This window comes from Tachypleus tridentatus, chromosome 3, assembly GCF_004210375.1.
Source record: "Tachypleus tridentatus isolate NWPU-2018 chromosome 3, ASM421037v1, whole genome shotgun sequence".
Lineage (NCBI taxonomy): Eukaryota > Metazoa > Arthropoda > Merostomata > Xiphosura > Limulidae > Tachypleus > Tachypleus tridentatus.
Window position 1 is genome coordinate 74,376,437 of NC_134827.1, and position 22,720 is coordinate 74,399,156.

Below are 22,720 nucleotides of genomic sequence, written 5' to 3' on the forward strand. Positions count from 1 at the left end.
ATCAATAGAAATACAAATTTACAAAGTAAAAGCAATGAAAACACAGGTTTACAAGGTAATATCAATAAAAACACAGGATTTACGAGTTGAGATCAATAGAAACACAGGTTTACAAGGTAATATCAAAACAAACACAGGGTTTACGAAGTCAGATCAATAGAAACACAGGATTTACGTGGTAAGATCAATAAAAAAACAGTTTTACGAGGTAAAATCAATAGAAACAAAGGATTTACGAGGTAAGATTAATAAAGACACAGAATTTACAAGTAAATCAAAAATCCACAGGTTTGACATGTAAAATCAATAAAAATACAAATTTTAAAGTTAAGACCAATAAAAACACAGGTTTACAAGGTAATATCAATAAAAACACAGGATTTACGAGGTAAGATCAATAAAAACACAGTTTTGCAAGGTAAAATCATTAGAAATACAAATTTCCAAGGTAAGACCAATAAAAACACAGGTTTACAAGGTAATATCAATAAAAACACAGTGTTTACGAAATAAGATCAATTGAAACACAGGATTTACGAGGTAAGATCAATAAAAACACAGAATTTACAAGGTAAGATCAAAAAAAACACAGGTTAACAAGGTAAAATCAATAGAAATACAAATTTCCAAAGTAAAAGCAATAAAACACAAGTTTACAAGGTAATATCAATAAAAACACAGGGTTTACGAGTTAAGATCAATAAAACACATGATTTACGAGGTCAGATCAATAGAAATACAAATTTCAATGTAAGACCAATAAAAACACAGGTTTACAAGGTAATATCAATAAAAACACAGGGTTTACGAGGTAAGATCAATACAAACACAGGATTTACGAGGTAAGATCAATAGAAACACAGGTTTTACAATGTAACATCAATAGAAACACAAGATTTACAAGATAATATCAATAAAAACAAGATTTACAAGGTCAGATCAATAAAAACACAGGATTTATTTACAAAATAAGATCAATAAAAACACAGGTTTACAAGGTAAAATCAATAAAAACACAGGATTTACAAGGTAAGATCAATAAAAACACACAGGTGTTACAAGGTAAGATCAACAGAAACACAGGGATTTACAAGGTAAGATCAATAGAAACACAGGATTTACAAGGTGAGATCAATAGAAACACCAGTTTGCAGGTAAGATCAATAGAAATACAAATTTACAAGGTAAGATCAATCAAAAAACACAGATTTACAAGGTAATATCAATAAAAACACAGTGTTTACAAGGTAAGATCAATAGAAACACAGGATTTACGAGGTAAGATCAATAAAAACACAGTTTTTTAAGAAAAAAAAACACAGGTTTACAAGGTAAAATCAATAGAAACACAGGAAATTTACGAGTTAAGATCAATAGAAACACACGATTTACAAGGTAAGATCAATAAGAACAGGTTTGCGAGGTAAAATACAAATTTCCAATGTAAAAGCAATAAAAACACAGGTTTACAAGGTAATATCAATAAAAACACAGGGTTTACGAGGTATGATCAATAGAAACACAGGATTTACGAGGTCAGATCAATAAAACACAGGTTTTACAATGTAAGATCAATAAAAACACACAATTTTTTAGAAGATAATATCAATGGAAAACACAGGATTTACAAGGTAAGATCAATAAAAACACAGGATTTACAAAATAAGATCAACAAAAAAACACAGGATTTACAAGGTAAGATCAATAAAAACACAGGTGTTACAAGGTAAGATCAACAGAAACACAGGGCTTACAAGATAAGATCAATAGAAACACAGGGATTACAACATGAGGTAAGATCAATAGAAACACAGGTTTACAAGGTGAGATCAATAGAAACACCAATTTACAAGGTAAGATCAATAAAACACAGGATTTACAAGATAAGATCAATAAAAACACAGGTTTACAAGGTAAGATCAATAGAAACACATGATTTACAAGGTAAGATCAATAAAACACAGGTTTTACAAGGTAAGATCAATAAAAACACAGGATTTACGAGGTAAAATCAATAGAAAAACAGAATTTACAAGGTAAGATCAATAAAAACACAGGTTTACAAGGTAAAATCAATAGAAATACAAATTTACAAAGTAGGTAAATCAATAAAAAAACACAGGTTTACAAGGTAATATCAATAAAAACACAGGGTTTACAAGGTAAGATCAATACAAACACAGGATTTTCGAGGTCAGATCAATAGAAACACAGGTTTTACAATGTAAGATCAATAGAAACACAAGATTTTACAAGGTAATATCAATAAAAAAACAGGATTTACAAGGTAAGATCAATAAAAACACAAATTTACAAGGTAAGATCAATAAAAACACAGGTTTACAAGGTAAGATCAATAAAAACACAGGATTTACAAGGTAAGATCAATAAAAACACAGGTTTACAAGGTAAGATCAATAGAAACACAGGATTTACAAAATAAGATCAATAGAAACACAGGGATTACAAGGTGAGATCAATAGAAACACCGGTTTGCAGGTAAGATCAATAGAAATACAAATTTACAAGGTAAGATCAATAAAAACACAGATTTACAAGATAATATCAATAAAAAACACAGGTTTACAAGGTAAGATCAATAGAAACACAGGATTTACGAGGTAAGATCAATAGAAAAACAAGTTTTAAAATGAAAAATCAATACCAAAATAGGATTTACGAGGTAAAATCAATACAAAACACAGGATTTACAAGGTAAAATCAATAGAAACACAGGATTTACAAGGTAAGATCAATAAAAACACAGGTTTACAAGGTAATATCAATAAAAACACAAAGTTTACTAAGTCAGATTAATAGAAACAGAGGATTTACGAGGTAAGATGAATACAAAAACAAAATTTACAATTTAAGAATAAGAAAAACACATGTTTCCAAGGTAAAATCAATAAAATTACAAATTTTAAATGTAAAAGCAAAATAACTCAGGTTCACAAGTTAATATGAATAAAAACACAGGGTTTATGAGGTAACATCCACAGAAACACAGGATTTACGAGGTCAGATCAATAAAAACACAAATTTTACAATGTAAGATCAACAAAAACAAGGGTTTACAAGGTAAGATCAATGAAAACACAGGTGTTATAACGTAATATCAACAGAAACATAGGGCTCACAAATTAAGAGCATTAGAAACACACGGATTACAAGTTGAGATCAATAAAACACAGGTTTATAGGTAACATCAATAGAACTACAAATTTCTAAGGTAAGACCAATAAAAACACATGTTTACAAGGTAATATGAATAAAAACACAGGATTTACGACGTAAGATCAATGGAAACACAGGATTTACGAAGTGAGATCAATAGAAACACAACATTTACAAGGTAAGATCAATAAAAACACAGGTTTACAAGGTAAAATCAATAAAAACACAGGATTTACGAAATAAATCAATATAAACACAGGTATTACAAGGTAAGATCAATAGAATCACCGGTTTGCAGGTAACATCAATAGAACTACAAATTTCTAAGGTAAGATCAATAAAACACAGGTTTGACATGTAAAATCAATAAAAATACAAATTTTAAAGTTAAGACCAATAAAAACACAGGTTTACAAGGTAATATCAATAAAAAACATAGGATTTACGAGGTAAGATCAATAAAAACACAGGTTTGCTAGGTAAAATCAATAGCAATGTAATTTTCCAAAATAACAGCAATAAAAACACAGGTTTACAATGTGAGATCAATAAAAACACAATATTTACGAGGTAAAATCAATAGAAACACGGGATTTACGATGTAATATCAATAGAAACACGGGATTTACAAGGTAAGATCAATAAAAACACAGGTTTACAAGGTAATATCAATAAAAAACACAAAGTTTACTAAGTCAGATTAATAGAAACAGAGGATTTACATGTTAACACCAATAAAAAACAGTTTTTACGAAGTAAAATCAACAAAAACAAAGGATTTACGAGGTAAGATGAATACAAAAACAGAATTTACAATTTAAGAATAAGAAAAACACATGTTTCCAAGGTAAAATCAATAAAATTACAAATTTTAAATGTAAAAGCAAAATAACTCAGGTTTACAAGTTAATATGAATAAAAACACAGGGTTTACGAGGTAACATCCACAGAAACACAGGATTTACGAGGTCAGATCAATAAAAACACAGGTTTTACAATGTAAGATCAATAAAAACACAAGGTTTATAAGATAATCTCAATAGAAACACAGCATTTACAAGGTAAGATCAATAAAAACACAGGATTTACAAGGTAAGATCAACAAAAACAAGGGTTTACAAGGTAAGATCAATGAAAACACAGGTGTTATAACGTAATATCAACAGAAACATAGGGCTCACAAATTAAGAGCATTAGAAACACACGGATTACAAGTTGAGATCAATAGGAACGCCGGTTTATAGGTAACATCAATAGAACTACAAATTTCTAAGGTAAGACCAATAAAAACACATGTTTACAAGGTAATATGAATAAAAACACAGGATTTACGAAATAACATCAATAGAAACACAGCATTTACAAGGTAAGATCAATAAAAACACAGGTTTCCAAGGTAATATCAATAAAAACACATGGTTTACGAGGTGTGATCATCACAAACATATGATTTACGAGGTAAGAACAATAGAAATACAAATTTCCAATGTCAGACCAATAAAAACACATGTTTCCAAGGTAATATCAATAAAAACACAGGATTTACGACGTAAGATCAATGGAAACACAGGATTTACGAAGTGAGATCAATAGAAACACAACATTTACAAGGTAAGATCAATAAAAACACAGGTTTACAAGGTAAAATCAATAAAAACACAGGATTTACGAAATAAATCAATATAAACACAGGTATTACAAGGTAAGATCAATAGAATCACCGGTTTGCAGGTAACATCAATAGAACTACAAATTTCTAAGGTAAGATCAATAAAAACACAGGTTTGACATGTAAAATCAATAAAAATACAAATTTTAAAGTTAAGACCAATAAAAACACAGGTTTACAAGGTAATATCAATAAAAAACATAGGATTTACGAGGTAAGATCAATAAAAACACAATTTTGCAAGGTAAAATCATTAGAAATACAAATTTCCAAGGTAAGACCAATAAAAACACAGGTTTACTAGGTAATATCAATAAAAACACAGGATTTACGAAATAAATCAATATAAACACAGGTATTACAAGGTAAGATCAATAGAATCACCGGTTTGCAGGTAACATCAATAGAACTACAAATTTCTAAGGTAAGATCAATAAAAACACAGGTTTACAAGATAATATCAGTAAAAACACAGGATTTACGAGGTAACATCAATAGAAACACAGCATTTACAAGGTAAGATCAATAAAAACACAGGTTTGCTAGGTAAAATCAATAGCAATGTAATTTTCCAAAATAACAGCAATAAAAACACAGGTTTACAAGGTAATTTCAATAGAAGCACAGTATTTACGAGGTAACATCAATAGAAACTCAGGATTTACGAGGTAAGATCAATAGAAAAACACGTTTTAAAATGTGAGATCAATAAAAACACAATATTTAGAGGTAAAATCAATAGAAACACGGGATTTACGATGTAATATCAATAGAAACACGGGATTTACAAGGTAAGATCAATAAAAACACAGGTTTACAAGGTAATATCAATAAAAACACAAAGTTTACTAAGTCAGATTAATAGAAACAGAGGATTTACGAGGTAAGATGAATACAAAAACAAAATTTACAATTTAAGAATAAGAAAAACATATGTTTCCCAGGTAAAATCAATAAAATTACAAATTTTAAATGTAAAAGCAAAATAACTCAGGTTCACAAGTTAATATGAATAAAAACACAGGGTTTATGAGGTAACATCCACAGAAACACAGGATTTACGAGGTCAGATCAATAAAAACACAGGTTTTACAATGTAAGATCAACAAAAACAAGGGTTTACAAGGTAAGATCAATGAAAACACAGGTGTTATAACGTAATATCAACAGAAACATAGGGCTCACAAATTAAGAGCATTAGAAACACACGGATTACAAGTTGAGATCCATAGGAACGCCGGTTTATAGGTAACATCAATAGAACTACAAATTTCTAAGGTAAGACCAATAAAAACACATGTTTACAAGGTAATATGAATAAAAACACAGGATTTACGAAATAACATCAATAGAAACACAGCATTTACAAGGTAAGATCAATAAAAACACAGGTTTCCAAGGTAATATCAATAAAAACACATGGTTTACGAGGTGTGATCATCACAAACATATGATTTACGAGGTAAGAACAATAGAAATACAAATTTCCAATGTCAGACCAATAAAAACACATGTTTTCAAGGTAATATCAATAAAAACACAGGATTTACGACGTAAGATCAATGGAAACACAACATTTACAAGGTAAGATCAATAAAACACAGGTTTACAAGGTAAAATCAATAGACATACAAATTTCCAAAGTAAGACCAATAAAAACACATGTTTACAAGGTAATATCAACACAAACACAGGGTTTACGAAGTCAGATCAATAGAAACACAGGATTTACGTGGTAAGACCAATAAAAAACAGTTTTTACGAAGTAAAATCAATAAAAACAAAGGATTTACGAGGAATAAATAAAAACACAGAGTTTACGAAGTCAGATTAATAGAAACACAGAATTTACCTGGTAAGACCAATAAAAAACAGTTTTTCGAAGTAAAATCAATAAAAACATAGGATTTACGAGGTAAGATGAATACCGAAACAGATTTTACAATTTAAGAATAAAAAACACAGGGTTTACGAGGTAACATCGATAGAAACACAATATTCACGATGTAAATTCAATAGAAACACAGGATTTACAAGGTAAGATCAATAAAAACACAGGTTTGCAAGGTAAAATCAATAGCAATATATAAATTTCCAAAATAAGAGCAATAAAAACACAGGTTTACAAGGTAATTTCAATAGAAACACAGGGTTTACGAGGTAACATCAATAGAAACATAGGATTTACGAGGTAAAATCAATAGAAAAACACGTTTTAAAATGTGAGATCAATAAAAACACAATATTAACGAGGTAAAATCAATAGAAACAAAGGATTTACGAGGTAAGATTAATAAAGACATAGAATTTACAAGTAAGATCAATAAATCCACAGGTTTATCATGTAAAATCAATAAAAATACAAATTTTAAAGTTAAGACCAATAAAAACATAGCTTTACAAGGTAATTTCAATAAAAACACAGGATTTACGAGGTAAGATCAATAGAAACACAGGATTTACAAGGTACAAACAATAAAAATACAGGTTTGCAAGGAAAAATCGAAAAGAAACACAAGATTTACGATGTAAGATCAATAGAAACACACGATTTACAAGGTGATATGAATAAAAACTCAGGTTTGCGAGGTAAAATCAATAGAAATATAAATTTTCAAGTTAAGAGCAATAAAAACACAGGTTTACAAGGAAATATCAATAAAAACATAGGATTTACGAGGTAAGATCAATTAAAACACAGGATTTACGAGGTGAGATCAACAGAAACACAGGGTTTACGAAGTCAGATCAATAGAAACACAGGATTTACGTGGTAAGACCAATAAAAACATATTTTACGAGGTAAAATCAATAGAAACAAAGGATTTACGAGGTAAGATTAATAAAGACACAGAAATTACAAGTAAGATCAATAAATCCACAGGTTTGCCATGTAAAATCAATAAAAATACAAATTTTAAAGTTAAGACCAATAAAAACACAGGTTTACAAGGTAATTTCAATAAAAACACAGGATTTACGAGGTAAGATCGATAAAAACAGAGTTTTGCAAGGTAAAATCATTAGAAATACAAATTTCCAAGGAAAGACCAATAAAAACCCTTGTTTTACAAAATAATATCAATACAAACACAGTGTTTACGAAATAAGATCAATTGAAAAACAGGATTTTCGAGGTAAGATCAATAAAAACACAGTTTTTACGAGGAAAAATCAGTAAAAACACAGGATTTACGAGGTAAGATGAATACAAAAACAGAATTTACAAGGTAAGAATAAAAAAACACAGATTACCAACGTAAAATCAATAGAAATACAAATTTCCAAAGTAAAAGCAATGAAAACACAGGTTTACAAGGTAATATCAATAACAACACAGGGTTTACGAGGTTATATCAATACCAACACATGATTTACGAGGTCAGAACAATAGAAATAGAAATTTACAATGTAAGACCAATAAAAACACATGTTTCAGGGTAATATCAATAAAAACACAGAATTTACGAGGTAAAATCAATAAAAACAAAGGATTTACGTGGTAAGATCAATAAAACCACAGCTTTGCCATATAAAATCAATAGAAATACAAATTTTCAAGTTAAGAGCAATAAAAACACAGGTTTACAAGGTAATATAAAAAAACATAGGAATTACAAGGTAAGATCAATAGAAACACAGGATTTACAAGGTAACATCAATGAAAACACAGGTTTGCAAGGTAAAATCATAAGAAATACAAATTTCCAAGGTAAGACCAATAAAAACACAGGTTTTCAAAGTAATATCATTAAAAACACAGTGTTTACCAGGTATGATCAATACAAACACAGGATTTACGATGTCAGATTAATAAAAACAGAGGTTTTACAATGTAAGATCAATAAAAACACAAGGTTTACAACATAATATCAATAGAAACACAGCATTTACAAGGTAAGATCAATAAAAACACAGGATTTACAAGGAAGGATCAACAAAAAACAAGAGTTTACAAGGTAATATCAATATAAACACAGGTGTTACAACGTAAGATCAACAGAAACACAGGGCCCACAAAATAAGAGCACTAGAAACACAGGGATTACAAGGTGAGATCAATAGAAACACATGATTTACAAGGTAAAATCAATAAAAACATAGGTTTCCAATGTAAAATCAATAGAAATAAAAATTTCAAACGTAAAAGCAATAAAAACACAGGTTTACAATGTAATATCAACACAAACACAGAGTTTACGAAATCAGATTAATAGAAACACAGGATTTACGTGATAAGACGAATAAAAAAAGTTTTTACGACGTAAAATCAATAAAAACAGAGGATTTACGAGGTAAGATGAATACAAAAACAGAATTTACAAGGTAAAAAAAAACAACACAGGTTACCAAGGTAAAATCAATAGAAATACAAATTTCCAAAGTAAAAACAATGAAAACACATGTTTCCAGGATAATATCAATAAAAACACAGGGTTTACGAGTTACGATCAATTGAAACACATGATTTAAGAGGTAAGTTCAATAGAAACACAGGATTTACAAGGTACGGTCAATAAAAATACAGGTTTGCAAGGTAAAATCAATAGAGACACAAGATTTACGAGGTAAGATCAATAGAAACACACGATTTACAAGGTAATATCAATAAAAACTCAGGTTTGCGAGATAAAATAAATAGAAAAACAAATTTACAAGATAAGAGAAATAAAAACACAGGTTTACAAGGTAATATCAATAAAAGCACAGGATTTACGAGGTAAGATCAATAAAAACACAGGATTTACAAGGTGAGATCAACAGATTACAAAATTTACAAGGTAAGATCAATAAAAGCACAGGTTTGCAAGGTAATATCAAAACAAACACAGGGTTTACGAAATCAGATCAATAGAAACACAGGATTTACGTGGTAAGACCAATAAAAAACAGTTTTTACGAGGTAAAATCAATAGAAACAAAGGATTTACGAGGTAAGATCAATAAAGACACAGAATTTACAAGTAAGATCAATAAAATCACAGGTTAGACATGTAAAATCAATAAAAATACAAATTTTAAAGTTAAGACCAATAAAAACACAGGTTTACAAGGTAATATCAATAAAAACACAGGATTTACGAAATAACATCAATATAAACACAAGTATTACAAGGTGAGATCAATAGAATCACCTGTTTGCAGGTAACATCAATAGAACTACAAATTTCTAAGGTAAGATCAATAAAAACACAGGTTTACAAGATAATATCAGTAAAAACACAGGATTTACGATGTAAGATCAATAGAAACACAGGATTTACAAGGTACGATCAATAAAAATACAGGTTTGCAAGGTAAAATCAATAGAGACACAAGATTTACGAGGTAAGATCAATAGAAACACACGATTTACAAAGTAATATCAATAAAAACTCAGGTTTGCGAGGTAAAATCAATAGAAATACAATTTACAAGGTAAGAGAAATAAAAACACAGGATTTACGAGGTGAGATCAACAGAAACACAAAATTTACAAGTTGAGATCAATAAAAACACAGGTTTGCAAGGTAATATCAAAACAAACACAGGGTTTACGAAGTCAGATCAATAGAAACACAGGATTTACGTGGTAAGACCAATAAAAAACAGTTTTTACGAGGTAAAATCAATAGAAACAAAGGATTTACGAGGTAAGATCAATAAAATCACAGGTTTGACATGTAAAATCAATAAAAATACAAATTTTAAAGTTAAGACCAATAAAAACACAGGTTTACAAAGTAATATCAATAAAAACATAGGATTTACGAGGTAAGATCAATAAAAACACAATTTTGCAAGGTAAAATCATTAGAAATACAAATTTCCAAGGTAAGACCAATAAAAACACAGGTTTACAAGGTAATATCAATAAAAACACAGGATTTACGAAATAACATCAATATAAACACAGGATTGACAAGGTAAGAGCAATAAAAACACAGGTTTACAAAATAATATCAATAAAAACACAGGATTTACGAGGTAAGAGCAATAAAAACACTGGGATACAAGGTAATATCAACACAAACACAGGGTTTAAAAAGTCATATCAATAGAAACACAGGATTTACGTAGTAAGACCAATAAAAACAGTTTTTACGTGGTAAAGTCAATAAAAAAAAAGATTTACAAGTTAAGATCAATAAAACCACAAATTTGCCATATAAAATCAATAGCAATACAAATTTTCAAGTTAATAGCAATAAAAACACAGGTTTACAAGGTAATATCAATAAAGACACAAGAATTACGAGGTAAGATCAATAGAAACACAGGATTTACGAGATGACATCAATAGAAACACAAAATTTTCAATGTAAGATCAATAAAAACACAGGTTTACAAGGTAATATCAACACAAACACATTGTTTACGAAGTCAGATTAATAGAAACACAGGATTTACGTGGTAAGACGAATAAAAACAGTTTTTACGAGGTAAAATCAATAAAAACAGAGGATTTACGAGGTAAGATCAATAGAAACACAGGAGTTACAAGATAAGATCAATGAAAACATAGGTTTGCAAGGTAAAATCATAAGAAATACAAATTTCCAAGGTAAGACTAATAAAAACACAGGTTTCCAAGGTAGTGTCATTAAAAACACAGGGTTTATCAGGTATGATCAATACAAACACAGGATTTACGAGGTCAGATCAATAAAAACACATGTTTTACAATGTAATATCAATAAAAAAGGTTTTACGAGTTACGATCAATTAAAACACATGATTTAAGAGGTAAGGTCAATAAACACACTGTTTTTACGAAGTAAAATCAATAGGAACACAGGATTTACGAGGTAAGATCAATAAAAACACAGGATTTACAAGGTACGATCAATAAAAATACAGGTTTCAAGTAAAATCAATAGAAACACAAAATTTACGAGGTAAGATCAATAGAAACACACGATTTACAAGGTAAGATCAATAAAAACTCAGGTTTGCGAGGTAAAATCAATAAAAATACAAATTTTACAGTTAAAAGCAATAAAAACATAGGTTTACAATATAATATCAAAAAAACACAGGATTTACGAGGTATGATCAATAGAAACATAGGATTTACAAAGTAAGATCAATAAAAACACAAGTTTTACAATGTAAGATCAATAAAAACACAGGTTTGCAAGATAATATCAATTGAAACACAGGAGTTACAAAGTAAGATCAATAAAAACACAGGATTTACAAGATAAGATCAACAAATACAAAGGCTTACAAGGTAAGATCAATAAAAACACAGGATTTACAAGGCAAGATCAATAAAAACAGGTGTTACAACGTAAGATCAACAGAAACACAGGGCTTACATGATAAGAGCACTAGAAACACAGGGATTACAAGGTGAGATCAATAGAAACACCAGTTTGCAGGTAAGATCAATAGAACTACAAATTTCTAAGTTAAGACCAATAAAAACACAGGTTTACAAGATAAAATCAATAGAAACCCATGATTTACGAAGTAAGATCAATTAAAACTCAGGTTTTTCAAGGTGAGATCAATAAATACACAGCGAATTACAAGAAAAGATCAATAGAAACACAGGATTTACAAGCTAAGATCAATTAAAACACAGGATCTACAAGGTATGATTAATAGAAACACAGGATTTACTCTGTAAGATCAACAAAAACACAGGTTTCCAAGGTAATATAAAAAACACAGGATTTACAAGGCAAGATCAATACAAACACAGGTTTTGCAAGGTGAGATCAACAGAAACACAGGGTTTACAAGATAAGATTAATAGAAATGCAGGGTTTACAAGGTGATATCAATAGAAAAACAGGTTTGCAGGTAAGATCAATAGAATTACAAATTTCCAAGGTAAGACCAATAAAGAAACAGGTTTACAAGGTAATATCATTAAAAACACAGGATTTACGAGGTAAGATAAATATAAACACATGTTTTATAATGTGAGATCAATAGAAACACAGGTTTTACAAGGTAAGATAAATAAAAACACAAGTTTTATAATGTGAGATCAATATAAACACAGGTTTTCCAAGTAAGATCAATAGAAACACAGGATTTACGAGGTCAGATCAATAAAAACACATGTTTTACAATGTAAGATCAATTAAAACACAAGGTTTACAAGATAATATCAATAGAAACACAGGATTTGCAAAGTAAGATCAACAAAATCACATGTTTACAACGTAAAATCAACAAAAACATAGGTTTATAAGGTAAGATCAATAAAAACATTCTAGGGGAGGCGTAGAACAAGACTGGAAATGCTGTTTTCCTGTTATTAGACTTAGTAAAAACAACACTGGCAATAGCTGTCATTTATATTAAAAATCTCTAGATATTATTCTCTGACTGTATTCCCCCCACCTCTCTCAGATATTTCACGAAGTTTCATCAAGTTTGGATGGAAATATTCTAAAATGAAATTCAAAGTTTCGTCATTCAAAGTTTTATAAATGTAGATCACAAAGCAAATCCGTGGTAAGTTTTGTTCATTTGTTTTTGGATTTTGCTATACGAGAGCTATTTGCGTCAGCCATCTCTTTTACCAATTAATAGTAGGATTGATCGTAACATTATAACGCAACAGAGCTAAAAGTGCAAGCACATATGGTGTGACGGAAGTACTTTTGTATTCTAATTTTCAATATAGACGAAAAGGCCAGGTCATCATGTGTATTGTGCCTATATTTTCTGGGCATAATGTACTAGTGAAACATGAGTATGATCTGGTTGAAAACTGGGGTCATGGAGATGAATTACGTCGCGTGCTCTTGACCTTTAGAGACCATTACATGGAATTAGGTGGCTCCACGTATAATTATCATCTCTTTGTTAATGGAAAATTAATAACTTATCTAGAAACTTTTTTTTTTTTCACAGGCTGAAGTGGTGAATAACTGAAAAGGAAAATTGAAATAATAATGAAATAAATGTGTATTTTAATAAACAATACAAACGACTTGCAGTTTTATTCATAGGTAAAATAATGAATTATTTTAAACTTTTATGCGTTTGTATTTCCAAAGAAAATAATTATTTAGAGACCGATGTTATTAACTGAATATTATTAAAACTTCATGTCGTTTACAATGTTTATTCATAGGTGGAGACAATCGGTGACGCATACATGGTAGTATCTGGGGCTCCAGATGTCGATGAAAAACACGCTGAAAACATCTGTGACATAGCTTTAGATATGGTAGACGTCATTGGTGATTTGAAAGATCCATCCACGGGTCAAAGTCTTCGCATTCGAGTCGGTAAGATTTATTTTTGTAGAAATTCATTTTGTAACATATTGACTCCTAATGGGCTTGTTAAGGATAGTGTTTAACAAGACTTTTAGTCTTTATTTGATAATACGCCTATTTGCCTAGACATATTATGCTACACTGAATAATTTTAGAGTTAGTGAACATAATCAACCTTCTAACATTTATTTTATTTAAAAACAAAAACAAAAAAAACGTGTGTCAGTATATTTTGGTTTTTAACGTAACAGAACCCTACTAATAGAACTCCATCTAACAGAATCCCTGCCAGGTTCCTATAGGCAAAGCAAATATTAGATAACAAAGTAAGAAAATAAATCAAATCTTGAAACTATCTTCAAACTAATGTTTAACCTTTTACTTAGGTAACTCTTGTGTAAGGCATAATGTTAAATTACCATGTAACTCTTATTTTGTGCAACGAAGAATGTTAGTGAACAACATATACAAACAAGCTGACCTTACATATTTCAGGCGACTAAACATTCACGCAAATCACCAGAGATGGAAAATTGAATTAACAGTTCCAGAACACTTCTAAACACCTAGCGGTTTAATAAATAGATGAAATTAACAGATGTGAGAAAAAGACATAAACACATGATATGCATGAGGCCAAAGCACATAAGCACGTAAGCCTTATATGAAATAAGATTAATCATTTATAATTATTAGTCAGTTCGAACTCCCAGTAGAGAATATCATCCGAATGTTTAAATATATCTAGTTAGTCGCAGAAATTATAATCATCACCGGAATAGTTAAATAGCACTTCATTTTTTGTGTGTGTGTTTTTTCTTTGTTTTTTTGCTATAAGATGTCATGATCTATATTTATATAATGTTCACAAACAGATTTCTTTTCAACACTACTTCATGGTTGTTTAATTATCATCTTTAAAGATTCACCCACTTCAATACTGCATCTTGTAAACATCATATATTTTTTAAACAATAAACAAATAATGACGATAAAACAGCTGTTAATTTTAAAATGGAAAATAAATTATTTTTATTTGAGTATAAATTAAAAATAAATGTACTTAGTTTTGAAGTAATATCGGGTATATATGTTAAGTACAATATAGCTTTGGTTTAAACGAATGGGATTGATTATTTTCTCGTTTATGGAACCATAAGCGTGTTCTCGTATTTCTTAATAATCCTGTATTTTAAGACTCATAACGTAGGTAAATTAATGTGTAGAATTATACACGGATTTTCTATACGCTAAAATACTTTGTTTGCTAGCTTTAGGTTATTTTACTAAGATGGCCGAAAACTCGTAAATAACAATATATTAACGTACAGAAAAGCCCGTGTATAATTCTCTATATCTTCAAAGTATTGCTGTGCTCCACGTTTAGCAATTATAATGTCACTTTTCAGAAAAATGTTTTCGAGACCACACTAAACTGAACATTATTTAAATGCAGGTTGTGACATCTCGCGGCACAAAACTGAAAAAAGTTTCCGATTCCACTCCAGCTAAGCATTATATAAATATTGTAGTGGCATCTTGTGACAAAAAACGTAATTACTATTCCTTAATTTTCTATGATCACTGGAAGTATATCATATTACAAAAACCTCTTAAAATTTAACAAAAATCGGAATTTTTCCATCTGATGAATTACAGTCATGTTTAGACTCGTGTAACATGTAAGATAAACTTGTTTATGTTTCTTGACATAACACTTGTCTTCCTACTTCTTTAAAACAAAAACCCCGCATTGTAATATACAGGGTGTTCGGAAAGTCACTGTGCACTTATATATTTATTAACAGACATGTTTCAATATAGAATACAGGAGGTAAATATGAGTGACAATTATAAACAATGTTGAAAGTGACCCCCGTTGTCATCAATACAGGCCTGGATCCTTCTTATTTTGTTTCTAAACACCGCTATCAGTTGCTGGCTTGAAATAGACTGAATAAAATATGATTACAAAACTGTACAGTGACTTTCCGAACACCATTTACTTTAATTGAAAGCAATGGTTAAAAATTCGTTTGTTTTTCAGATCACAGGATTTATTTTTAATTAGAAATATTTTCCCGCGATGTCTATAGGGGTATTGTTTTCTTACAAAAGTAAATAAAACTACAAATGAACTACATTGTTATTCTTAGACGTGTGTATTAAACCTTTTCTACGTAATGAAGGACTCTAATATAAGTAACTGTTATGAGAGAAAACTAAACAAAAAACTAAAACTTTACTTGTTTAATTATATTAGATGTTTTTTATGCTTTAAATGTTCGAAATAAAACACTACATATTCACTAGTTTAATTGTAATACGTAGTTTTATGGTTTAATTTCTCGAAAATTATATATTGCTCTATTTAAAAGTTTTTTATAACAACAAAAGTCAATTAATAATAAATTTTGTGTGAATTAAATACAAAGTTTTCAACTTGTGTCAACAATTTCTATCTAAACTTGATAGTAATTGGTTGACCACTGCTATTATAATTTACTGCTGTTCGAATATTTTTCCATCTTTTGTCGGTTGTGTGTGCGACAGTAACGCCCAAAATCTGGGCTCAGCCAATGTTTGTGATGGGTTATTTTACGTCTTTCAAACATTCACTCTTTGGAAAGATACCCGATTTCTGCTATGGCAGAGAACTAGCGATTATCAAGTTCGATATTTCTCTAACAGATTAAAGGTAATAACTATCATGTGTTTTATCTAATCTTCTCCTATCCTACAGGTATCCATTCCGGCACGGTTGTGGCAGGAGTTGTTGGTCTTAAAATGCCCAGATACTGTCTTTTTGGAGACACTGTTAACACAGCATCTCGAATGGAGAGTACCAGTGAGGTAAATAGACATGATGTGATGGTCTTTAAGTTTCTTATCTGTAGTCGTTTTCGAAGTTACTGATTGTATAGTTAATTCAAATAGCTTCTAAGAAGCGGCTGAAAACTGCCTAGGCTAACACTTCGTACCACGTAATGGTTCAACGTTCAAGATGTGATGCCATTGAATGCTCAATTGTGAGCGCGTTATATAAACAACAGCCAATCCTCTAATTGAACCAGAGAGTTAAACAAAGCCCTTGAGCCAACTGCTAATTCACTGTTTCCCCCAGTGGTCAGTAGTTTAAATTCCTATTCTACGTTCTGAAACACTATACAGTGAATTACATTATACAACTTTTTTGCCACACCCCCAGTGACATCGCTGTATGTCCGCAGACTTACAACTCCAGGATCCGGGTTTCGATACCTTTGGTGAGTAGAGCACAGATTACTCATTTTTTTTGCTTTTTACTTAATTTCAAGCGAAAATATGAGATGTATCATAAATTGTTGTGAAAATGAAATGAATATTTTTGTCAAAAATTACACTCTTCAGTCAGTTTGAAAGTTGTTGTTTTATATAATAAATTAAACTAGATCGAAATGGTCCCTAAAATCAACTGATAAACGTTAGTATCGTTGAACACTTCTAATTCGTTTCTTATGGTCACCAAGAAACATAGAACGAAGTTGGACGAGTAATTCCCTTAAACAGTGATAAGAGCAAACTGTGTTTGATATTTTAAGTAAATCAAAAATGTATTGTATTTAAATCAGAAAAAAAAAATACTCATCATTCAAACCGCCCCTAAAATAATAAACTTTGGATGATCCAGCATGTTACCAAGCAACTGAGAAGAATGAATAACTTAGTGATTCCACCTGAATTACAGGCTCTGAAGATACATATCAGTGAGAAGACGAAGGAACGGTTGAATGAAATGGAGTGGGAGTTCTCAGAGAGAGGAACCATTCCCGTGAAGGTCAGAAAATAATATATTAAACATCTGTTGTTGTCAAAGTAATATATTTAACATCTAACATCTGTTGTAATTAAAGTGATATATTTAACATCCAACATCTGTTGTGATTAAAGTGATATATTTAACATCCAACATCTGTTGTTATCAAAGTAATATATTCAACATCCAACATCTGTTGTGATTAAAGTGATATATTTAACATCCAACACCTGTTGTTATCAAAGTAATATATTCAACATCTGTTGTGATTAAAGTGATATATTTCACATCCAACATCTGTTATTATCAAAATAATATATTCAACATCCAACATCTGTTGTGATTAAAGTGATATATTTAACATCCAACACCTGTTGTTATCAAAGTAATATATTTAACATCCAACATCTGTTGTGATTAAAGTGATATATTTTTACTAGCTGGGTTACCAAACCTCTGGACGGAATTTATGTAAATTCATGATTAATGTAAGCTTATCTTAAGGACATGAAAAGTTACTTTTCTTATATGTAATTGTTAAAACATCAAAAATATCCATAAAAACTACAAAACACAAGATGTGATACCGTAATATATTATGTATCTCTGAATATATCCAACAAACCTTCATGTGAAACTTGGGGAAGATCCATCCACGCTCTGCGACAGACAAACAGACAGTATTACTATATGTAGATAGATTCACATTCTGTTATGATCAAAACAATATATATTCAGGTTATACTGTGATGAAAGTAGTGTATTTAATATTCCAAATCTATAGTATTGTTGTGACGGCAAAATAATCGGTTAACTTTCCATTGTTGTCAAAACTAACATGTTATAGTTGTTCTAACGACTCTTCAAAAAAACGGTTTTCGATAAGAAAGGACAATTCAGCTTTCACTGTTACAAAAGAACATTCAAACTAAAGACCACCTCTGTAATAGGACAATTTAAAACAATTGTACAATGCGTACAGTTTTTGTAACTGATCATGTCCGTCTTACAGTTCTAGACCTAATCTCGAGTGTGTAATTTTGTTGTTGTTGTTGTACATATGTTATATTTACAGTGATATTACTTTTAGGAAAATATATCAAGACATCTAACTCATCGATTTCATTGAGTATTTCTTTGAAGTATGTTGAAATGTAGATTACGTGTAGTTTATGGACTCAGAAAATCCAATCTTCATTAAATCCTGCAGTCACAAACAACATAGCGGACTGCTTCAAAACATTTCAATCAACATTCTTGGATGAATGAATAATGTTTTGTATCATGAATCAACTCTAAATGGAAAAAATATTTACTTGAGATTTTACACATGGAAACCAGAAATAGAAAATATTTACATGGAGATGTCACGGATAAAACTCAGAAATAGAAGACTGAAACAAATAAAATATTTACATGGAGATTTCACAGATGAAAACTGTTAGAGACAGATGGTCTAGACAGAGAAGATCTTTACTTAAAGATTCCACAGTGGCACAGCGGTTGTCTGCGAACTTACAACGCTAGAAACCGAATTTCGATACCAACTGATAACTCATTGTGTAACTTTGTGCTTAATTACAAACAAAAGAAAGAAAATCTAGTGTCAATAGAAATTTCAGGAGCAAAGAATGTGATTAATATGTTATTTATTTCATATTCTATATCAAATCAATTGGGTAACTTTGCTCTGGATAAAAAATTTCAAGAATATTTTTCTTAAAATCTTGAGAAACAATATTTCTTTCTGATGAAACTTTGTAAAATGGACGATAACTGCCTGTTGTGGCGTTGCCGTCCATTCTACAAAGTTTTATCATGAATAATTTGCCTAAACAATCTACCAAAGAATATTTCTTTCCGCGTAGGTGATGTCTTACTGTTTAAAGTTTCATTTTTTGTTTCTTTTCCATTAGTTAAGGCTTAAAGTGTGTTATTTATATCTAATCTAGGGTAAAGGAGAAATGAAAACTTATTGGCTGCACAGAAGAAGAGGCGTAAATCGTCCAATCACAGATCAACCTAAAGTGTCTCATTCTGCACTCGTTGCTGGAACTAAAGTCGCGAAACAAAACCGGGATGACAATCGCTCCTTGTATTCTCCAATTACTCCTGATGAGGTCGCTAGACTGTCTCCTTCTCCGAACTCTCGATTCACGTCTAATAATGTAAACACGTCTGTGGTCCAGAGTAAGAAGGCGTTACCTACTACGATGGTAGGTTCGTCCATGAAATATGGCAGAGGAACCAAAGTAGCACCCTCTACTTCAGGGCCGATGTCGTTGTCCGTTTCAAACAACCTCTATTCCTACCCAGGCAGTCAACAAAAGTTTAACAATGTTCGATTTGCCTGGGATACTGAACCATATCCCGCTATCATGACTGGGGGTAGGGGGATGAAACATCGCCACTGTAACTGTACGCAGCATTGGCACACAATGAACGACTGGTTTCCTAGTTACATTGCCTTCCCACCAATGTACTCTCATATGTACCACGATGGGGGTATTCAAAGCCACCATCAAGGAAACGTTTCTGTGTTTACTGATAGAGCAAACCGTCCAAACTGTTGTATAAACATTTCACAACCAGATTGGCCACCTATCAAAAGCAATACGTGTTCCATCCTTTAAGTTTTACCAGAACATGTATTTTATATACATAAATTTATATAGAGAATTGCAAAATGAAGCTGACAGCATCGCACCAGTTTAAAGACAGGAGGGAATACTCACAGATAAATAGTTTATAATATGTTAATGGGTACAGGAACTTCTACAATTGACATAAGCCTAATGCTTTCTCTTTCCCTCTCTCCTTTTTTTTTGTGTAGCTATTTAAGTATTGACTTCTCTTTGAGAGTTCTCTCGCCATTGCAAACCCTTCTGCTCTCTTTTAACACTGAACATCTTTAACCACAAAAAACGAAATTCTTAAATAATCTAGGTTGTGTTTTAAAGACGAGGGAATATGAATTATGGATTTTAGGAGCCCTGAAATCGCTGAGAAAAAGAAAGTCTATAAGTTTGAAGATAGGCTACAGAAGTTACCCGTAATCTTGTAACCCAATCACCTTTTCATTCAGAGGATCGAGTTCTGTTGAAGTTCATAATCCACTTTCTCTCATCTAAACTTTGAATCTTGTATTATCTTAGGATTTTGAACTTTTGTTACAGCGAAATGTAATGACGTATTAGGACAGCATACACCACGTATTTGCATGAAGTATGTCTCACGCACCTGCAATAAACACAACAGATTTTGAAACAAAATGGATCTTAAAATGAAGTTAAAACCAAAGAAAAACATTTGTAGGAAACATGTTGTAATTTCATCAAATTCAAAATAAAAATAATTTAACTTTGTAATAACTGGTATAAGTTGTGGTATAAGTTGGCAATTGAAACATCTCTTTAATACGCCAGTGAAGTACACATTTTATTAATTTTATATGAAAAAATAATTTATAATAAGATATTATTATATTTCTAAAACTAATTCATTAATATTGTTGAGTAATTTCACTTGTTTTCCTTTAAGGGTATGTTTGCCAATTTAATACATACGTGTTTAATACACAGATGACCCCTAGTAGTAATTAGTGATATTAACTGCAGCAGTGTTAGTAACGTGATTACAATTTCTATGTAACTCGTAGATGTCACATGATAGAAAACAGTGAAGCAAGCTATACAACATTTTCTAACATCTCTCGTTTTATTTTAAAGTACAATATAAACTACACTGCCGCCAACATTAGTGTTACGTATTAATGAACCGTTTCGTTGTTGTCCAAATAGTGTTGATTGAAACACAGTTCGAAACATTTGTACTGAATACAACAGAATGTTCTGTCATTAGTTGATTAAACTATTGTAACAATGAAGTAATGGTAATAATAAAATAGTATTAACAATGAAGTAATGGTGATATTGAAATAGTACTAATAATGAAGAAACTGTAAAATGAAATAGTGCTAATAATGAAGTATTGGTAATATTGAAATACACAAATCTCATAAATTGCTGTTCATCTGATCTTTTAAAGAGGTAGGTAAGTAATTAAATTACCTTGATTAATCTAGTCTCATGAAAAAAATGTATTTGTCTGTCGTTTTTTGATTTCTATGGTAACACAATAAGCACAAGTTGTATATATGTTTATTTGTTTCTTGATATGCTGTTTCTATCGTAACATGAAAAGTACAAATTATATAGATATTTATTTGTTTGGGTTTTCGTTAGTGTAAAAAATTATGTTTTTCTCTTTCGGGTCACGCAACTGTTTATGGATACTTGAAAATTTAATTATTTATTATTGGAGTTTTTGGACTTCACTCAGAAAGCCGAACGTTGGGTAGATAGCGCTCTTAGCATTTGTGCTTACAATAACGAAATGTAAGTGTATTGTTGCACTAAATACATTGTCAAAGAGGCCGGTGTTCTGTAAAAATTATGGAACTCAAACTTCACTAATTTTAGAAATCACATTAAGTAAACCTCTAACTACTTTATATAATAGCAGGAGACTCCGAGGTATAAATAGTATATAAATCACAGCTATTACATTAACTTTCAGCTTAGTAAGATTTATATTTACCTATCTTAATTTTGATGATTTTTAAAGTATTTTCTATAGTTATCCATCTAGTGACTTCTAATGGAACTGCTATGTTATGGTGGCTTTTTCATGCAAGTCGTAATATTGAAATCAAGGTAGGAAATTAATGTTGTTGTTTTTTGTTCTTTTTAAATAGCTTGATACAATGGCACTTAACCAAATCACTATAAGCTTTAGAACACATATCACAAGACTTTGGCCAAAGTTAGAAGTAGTCGATAACGAAAATCC

General features: G+C 30.5%; 1 protein-coding gene across 1 annotated transcript in view; it reads left to right on the forward strand.

The window, feature by feature from the left end:
• Positions 1–21,183, forward strand: part of LOC143246095 (soluble guanylate cyclase 88E-like) — a 56,746-nt gene extending 35,563 nt beyond the window's left edge. The window contains exons 8-11 of the mRNA XM_076492311.1: positions 13,926–14,082; positions 16,817–16,926; positions 17,801–17,890; positions 19,822–21,183. Coding sequence (XP_076348426.1) covers positions 13,926–14,082; positions 16,817–16,926; positions 17,801–17,890; positions 19,822–20,502 — 1,038 coding nt within the window. The 3' untranslated portion in view covers positions 20,503–21,183. The remainder of the gene's footprint in view (positions 1–13,925; positions 14,083–16,816; positions 16,927–17,800; positions 17,891–19,821) is intronic.
• The last annotated feature ends 1,537 nt before the right edge of the window (positions 21,184–22,720 follow it).